Here is a 5985-nt window from a genome sequence, read left to right as displayed (position 1 = left end):
AGTACTCAGCCATGCTCGTCGTCGGGGGAAGAGAGGAGAGACGCGCGTCGGCGGTGAGAGGTTGAGAGGGGAAGAGTGTGCGCTCACCGTCGAGGGAGGGCGGCTTTTATAGTCTGCGCGGGCGACGAGAGGGCGGCCGCCGTGCGTACGCGTGGCGGGAGCGGGTGGGACGCGCGTCGCCGCGCCTTCATGTCGCCCGTGAGGCATCAATGAAAGGCTGACCGGCGCGGCAGCACGGCAGCCTTGGTATTGATTCCCCGCGGGAAACCGAGGCGATGAGGACGACGAGCGCGCCCGGTCGCTGACTCGGCGGGCTCGCCAGGCTTTCGCACCAAAACGGTTTCCCCAGCGCGCCGGGTTCGGCCTGGGTCCGCCGGCGCCAATTTGATCCTAACCGGCAAAAAATAAATTTTTAGAACGCAACTGCACCAATTTTTCGACGCCGGCGATAAAAAAGACCTTAAATGGCTTGTTGAGGGCGTGGCCAGAGATACTCTAATGTTGGCGCGGCGAGAAACGAGAAACTCGATTATTTTGTTTCCCTTGGGGACGCCGCCCTCATGCACGCACGGCATGCATGGAACCTGGTGACGTTCTTTTCCGGCCGTCCATCGCCGTAGTGCGCATGCACCGGCCGCCCGCGCACCCAAGCCGAGATTGATTCGATCGATCGTCCCACGCAAGCCGCAACAGTGGCCACCCAATCACAGCCCTAGCTTCTTTTTTTCTCACATCACGCGCACGTACGTACTACGTACCAGCGGGCAATGGCGGCACGAGTAAGTGAATTGCACAAAACCACCATGTTTGAAGTTCTCATCCAGAATTGCCATCATATTTCTTGCGTGTCCCAAAAATCTATCATTTTTCTTGTTAATTTTCTCGATAAACTCAAATGACTGATTTGAAACCAATTTCTGACATGTCGGGCCCGCTGGTCAGGTCCACGTGGGACTAAAAGTCAACCCAGACATCATTGACTGTTAAGTTGGATGTGAGACCCATCCATCGGAGTCCCGTCCACAACTCTCGTCCAACGGTGGACACCTCGGCTTGTACTGGCTGCACGCGCGCCGCTTCGGCCAACCTCCACCCACGTCGCCGTCCCGGCCTCCCTCCAGCGGCGCAACCACGTGGACCTGACCAGTGCCAGAAATTGGTTTAATTTGTGTCAAATCGGTCATTTGAGTTTATTAAGAAAATTAGCAAGAAAAGTGATAGATTTTGGGGTCGCACAAGAAATGTGGTGGCAATTTATGATGAGAACTTCAGTTATGATGGTTTTTTGCAATTCACTGGTGGCGCTACCGGTGAACGAGTCCCAGCCCGGCCGTGCGAAACACTGGCACCACTCGGTCAACTGGAGCGCACGAGTAGAATTCCACTCGAGAAATCCGTTGCGTTCGTGCGATGCGTCCACGCCACGGTAGTCGGTAGGTGAAGAAAGCTCTTCCCGGTCACTCGCCCACCAACTCTCCCTCCGGTCAGCCGAGCCACCGCTACCTTAGCTCCCTTTGCTTCCGTGCTTATAAGTAGCGCGACGCCCGCGCCGAGTTAGCCAGCGACCGAGCATCACCTCACGTCCTCACCTCGCCTCGCCCACAAGCAATCCCACCACCACCACTTTCGCCGCCCGCCCGCGCACGCAACAAGGACAAACCAAGCCGAGCTCGATCGCGGCCTCCAACGCCAGCAAGCCAACATGTGGGTGACGTCGATGCCGCAGGTGTGGGACGAGGAGGCGAGGAGCCGCAAGGGCGACGACATGATGTCGCCGGCGCCGGCGGCCGCCATGCTGGGGTCGCTGGCCGGCTGGCTGTCCCGCGCCGCCGACCCGCCGGCGCCCAAGCTCTGCGGCTCGCCGGGCGGCCCGCCCGTGACCGCGCCCCGGGTCGCCCTGCGCGACGGGAGGCACCTGGCCTACTGCGAGAGCGGCGTCCCCAAGGAGCAGGCTCGCTTCAGGGTCGTCTTCTCCCACGGCTTCACCGGCTCCCGCGAGGACAGCGTCCGCGCCACCCAGGTACGCACACACCTTCTGCCTTGGATCCACTGCTAGCTCCGGCTAGCCGGCCGGCGTCGCATGTTTAGTTTAATCTCTCTCCGGCGCCGGCCGATTACTTGCTATAATGATGCATTAGCCTCCGTTTGATCAGGTCTCAGAGAACTAATTTGCGGCCAAACTGTACTAATGATTGGCAGCTCAGTTGGCCCCGATGATGGTATGATTTAGCGCGTACGCTAGCTAATGCTTAGCTGAGGGGAAACCGTGTGGTAGTACGCGGCGATGGCGACGGTGGCCGTCGGTGCCCGCCTCCCCAAAGCCGAAGAATCAAATGAAGCTGGCGGTGGCCGGGTGTGTGTGTGTGAGCTGTTGTGCAGGGACGCACGTTGGGTTGGGTGGGAGATCGAATCGAATCGATTCTCTTCTTCGTCGTCGGGTGAGCGAGCGCTGTCGCCGATCGCAACGGGCGGGCACGTATGTGCCCAACTCCCGGGAAAAAGTTGTCCTAAAAAAAACTCCCGGGAAAAAGTCGTTGATGTTTGGTGGGACAGTTTTTTTCCTTTGTTTCTTAGGCAGGTCGAAGTCATTTTTTCAATTTGAAAGCGAGGCCAAAAGAAAGGGCTTAGCCAGTCCCTGTTTTTTTTTTCTTTTGAACACAGGGCACGTCCCTGTTGAGCCAGAGAGGTGGCATATATTCCTCTGTGTTCCAGCACATACTTATACGTGGTAGTGCATCATGCATGCGTGATCGCGCACGCTACATTCCGTGTAGTAGCTACAGTAGTAAGCACTACATCGAGTATCTGTACTGGTACTTCACTGTCCGTATCCGCACACGTTGCCGTCTGCATAAACGGACGGACAAAGACAAGGAAGCTGTTGAGCCTAAGCTTTCCGAGCTGAGCTGAGCTGAGCCTCACGTAACCTTCTCCCGTGTCTTGGCCGGACTGTTCAAAGATGGAGAAGTGGCAAGTGCCATTCTGGACGGAGTCTCAAGGATTCCAGCCAGCCGGCCGGTCTGACTGAGCCTGTTCGGTGCGAGCAGAAATTTGTCGGCGTGTGGTTGGACGAGGAGCAACCGCCGACGACCAGGGAAAATAAAGATGCCAGCTTTGCTCCCCACCTCACCTCCAGCTTCATCTCCTGGACACGACAGTGACCTGTGAGATCCCGTGGAACGCGTGGAGCAAGAATTAATGGCGGCCGCTTCACCGCGACCGAGGGTGGATCTCATCTCATCTCGCATGTGGCCGTTTCGAGGAGAGCCAACACGTCCTAGTCCTCCCTCCTAGTGCCTGCCCAATTAGGAGAGGTCCACTCCCACCACATCCACCGCGCCAGCCCGGCAATGGAGCTGCTCTGCAAGGCGCCCGTGCTGAGCTGCGGCGCCAGGAGGGGCCGGGGGAGCGGAACGGGGTCGCCCATGGGCCCGCTGGCGGGCGCGCTGGGCCGGTGGATCTACGGGGCAGTGAAGCCGCCCCCGCCGCCGCGGATCTGCGGGGCGCCCGGCGGGCCGCCCGTCACGGCGCCCAGGGTCCGGCTCAGCGACGGCCGCCACCTCGCCTACGCCGAGTCCGGGGCGCGCAAGGAGGACGCGCGCTACATGGTCGTCTTCTCCCACGGCTTCACCGGCTCCCGCCACGACACCATCCGCCCCTCGCCGGTCAGTAACATGCCAACGCGCAGCGCTTTCAGCTCTAGCCGTCGCGACAATGGCGAGCGAGCGTCAGAGCACGTGTAGGCTTGCAAAGCGGGAGATTTTTCTTCTTCTTCAGTGGATTGGATTGCCGAATTGGGGATCGTCCGCTGGAGAAGATCGTACTAGCTCTTTTTGGATGTTCTTAGAATTTTTGTCCTGTTGCTACTCAAGGAAGCCTGACCTGGATGTGCAATTTGGTTGGTCATGGAAGCAGAGCACACATTTAGGCTTCGCGAACTGCACCGCAATGCTGGAATTTCATACTGATTGATTAGTATTTTAACAGCATCAGCATCATTTTAAACTCGGATTAGTTGGTGTGATGACTAACCCTTGCAATGCCTAGCATAGGTTCCTTAATTGTGATAGCTTGACAAATACAACTGCCATTTCTCTCTACTTGACATTGGCCATGCCATATCATTTCTCTCTACTTGACATTGACCATGTCATATGTATGCTGAACGTTTCCTCAGAAGATCTTTTCTTTCCGACGGAACAACACGCGTTGTTACTTATTGCCGACAAGAATCAACATTTTTCTCTTGTCATGCAATTCCTGACTAATTCTTTGTTTGGAAAGTTCCAAGAGCATATTTACACTGTGATGCTTACTTTCCAGACGTCATATGCTGCTCATTTACTTCGCATTTTGTCTCGGATACTAACGTGTGAACCTAAATGTTGGTTTTCAGGAAGTGGCCGAAGAGCTAGGCGTGTACATGGTGGGTTTCGACCGTGCCGGATATGGCGAGAGCGACCCTAACCCTAACCGATCTGTGAAAAGCGCTGCGCTCGATGTCGAGGAGCTCGCTGACGCGCTTGGATTGGGCCCTAAATTCTACGTGATCGGCATATCCCTTGGCTGCCATGCTGTCTGGGGCGCCCTCAAGTACATCCCTGAAAGGTAAGCAGCGCAGTGCCAGTCATGCCAAAGAACCCTGCTGCAGACCAGGCAGCTAATAACTTGTTTGTGGCAACGTCAGTGTTTGATAAACGGTGATCACTCTGTGATGCAGGATTGCTGGAGCTGCAATGATGGCTCCGGTGGTGAACTACTGGTGGCCGGGCTTCCCTGCGGATCTCGCCGCGGAGGTGTACAACAAGCAGGAGGTCGGCGACCAGTGGGCGCTGCGCGTGTCACATTACGCCCCTGGCATCCTCCACTGGTGGATGGACCAGAGCTGGCTGCCCACCTCCACCGTCGTGGCCGGCACCACGCCGCTCCCCAACAAGCGCGACGCCGAGATCCGCGCCAAGCTCAAGGCCGACGGCACGTTCCAGCAGGTAAACCACGGCTCCACCAATGTCATCACTGCCGAAGTGCTTCCGATCTTACCTAACGAGATTTCTTTGATCTTGCAGAAGATGGAACTGGCGACACAGCAGGGCATCCACGAGTCGTACTACCGCGACATGATGGTGATGTTCGGCAAGTGGGAGTTCGACCCGATGAGCCTGCCGAAGCCGCCTTGCCCCGTCCACATCTGGCAGGGCGACGAGGACGGTCTGGTGCCCGTGGTGCTGCAGAGGCACATCGCCAGCCGGCTCAGCTGGGTGAACTACCATGAGCTCCCCGCGACCGGGCATTTCCTGTCGCCGGTCCCTGGGCTAGGTGACACCGTTCTTCAGACCCTTTTCGGCAATGCTAAGCAATGATCAGGAACAGCAATAGTAGCTCTGAACATACTACGTTGCTGAAGTATAGGGTTCTTCCGATGCATTGTTTTATTCTAAGGTGGTCAGGTAATCGCTGCTGATTAGCGACGATGTTATAGGTGAAATGGTGGTGTAACATCAAGTGTTTTTTGTGGCGGAAATTGCGCGGCCAGGATGTGCGCGCAAAATATGTAATTGAACCTTGGGAACGAGAAAGTAGTGGAACTACTATACCATGATGATCTTACCTTTACCTCCGTACTTATTTTTTGGATATATCTTGCCTTCCTGTTTCTGGTCTAGCAAGTGTCCACAGGGGAGAGGGAGGGGGGGATTGAGGGACACAAAGAGTTGATTACTCGTATTACCAATCTTTATAAAAACTTTGGACATCCTCATATCTCTTCTATATCTTTAGATCTAGAGGATCCCAAAACTATACCTTCTGAAGCTGTAGAGAAATTAACTACGGAGTTTTACATGAAGAAATAAAATGTGTTGTTTTTAGTGTGGCACATAACAAATCTCCTGCACCCAATGGTTTTACAGTGTTTGATTTTAAAGCCTTTTTTTGATGATCTCCATAGACGTGATTTGGATATACCCAGGCTTAGTTATGTGACTA

The 5985-nt window shown here is 55.5% G+C and overlaps 1 protein-coding gene across 2 annotated transcripts; it reads left to right on the top strand.

Moving 5' to 3' along the window:
* The first annotated feature begins 1546 nt into the window (after nucleotides 1-1546).
* LOC123099063 (uncharacterized) lies at nucleotides 1547-5599 on the top strand. Of its 2 annotated transcripts, none has more exons than XM_044521184.1 (4): nucleotides 1547-2020; nucleotides 4397-4608; nucleotides 4721-4988; nucleotides 5067-5599. In XM_044521184.1, exons 1-4 carry the CDS (start codon nucleotides 1703-1705, stop codon nucleotides 5358-5360), a joined length of 1092 nt encoding a protein of 363 aa, XP_044377119.1. In that variant the 5' UTR covers nucleotides 1547-1702; the 3' UTR covers nucleotides 5361-5599. The 2 variants fall into 2 exon arrangements, with proteins under 2 accessions (XP_044377119.1, XP_044377120.1); XM_044521185.1 differs by lacking the exon at nucleotides 1547-2020 and adding an exon at nucleotides 2065-3665.
* The last annotated feature ends 386 nt before the right edge of the window (nucleotides 5600-5985 follow it).

The sequence above is a fragment of the Triticum aestivum genome, chromosome 4D (assembly GCF_018294505.1).
Source record: "Triticum aestivum cultivar Chinese Spring chromosome 4D, IWGSC CS RefSeq v2.1, whole genome shotgun sequence".
In the NCBI taxonomy this organism is placed as follows: Eukaryota; Viridiplantae; Streptophyta; class Magnoliopsida; order Poales; family Poaceae; genus Triticum; species Triticum aestivum.
The sequence above is the reverse complement of the archived record's forward strand: the minus strand, read 5'-3'. Positions and strand labels throughout refer to the sequence as shown.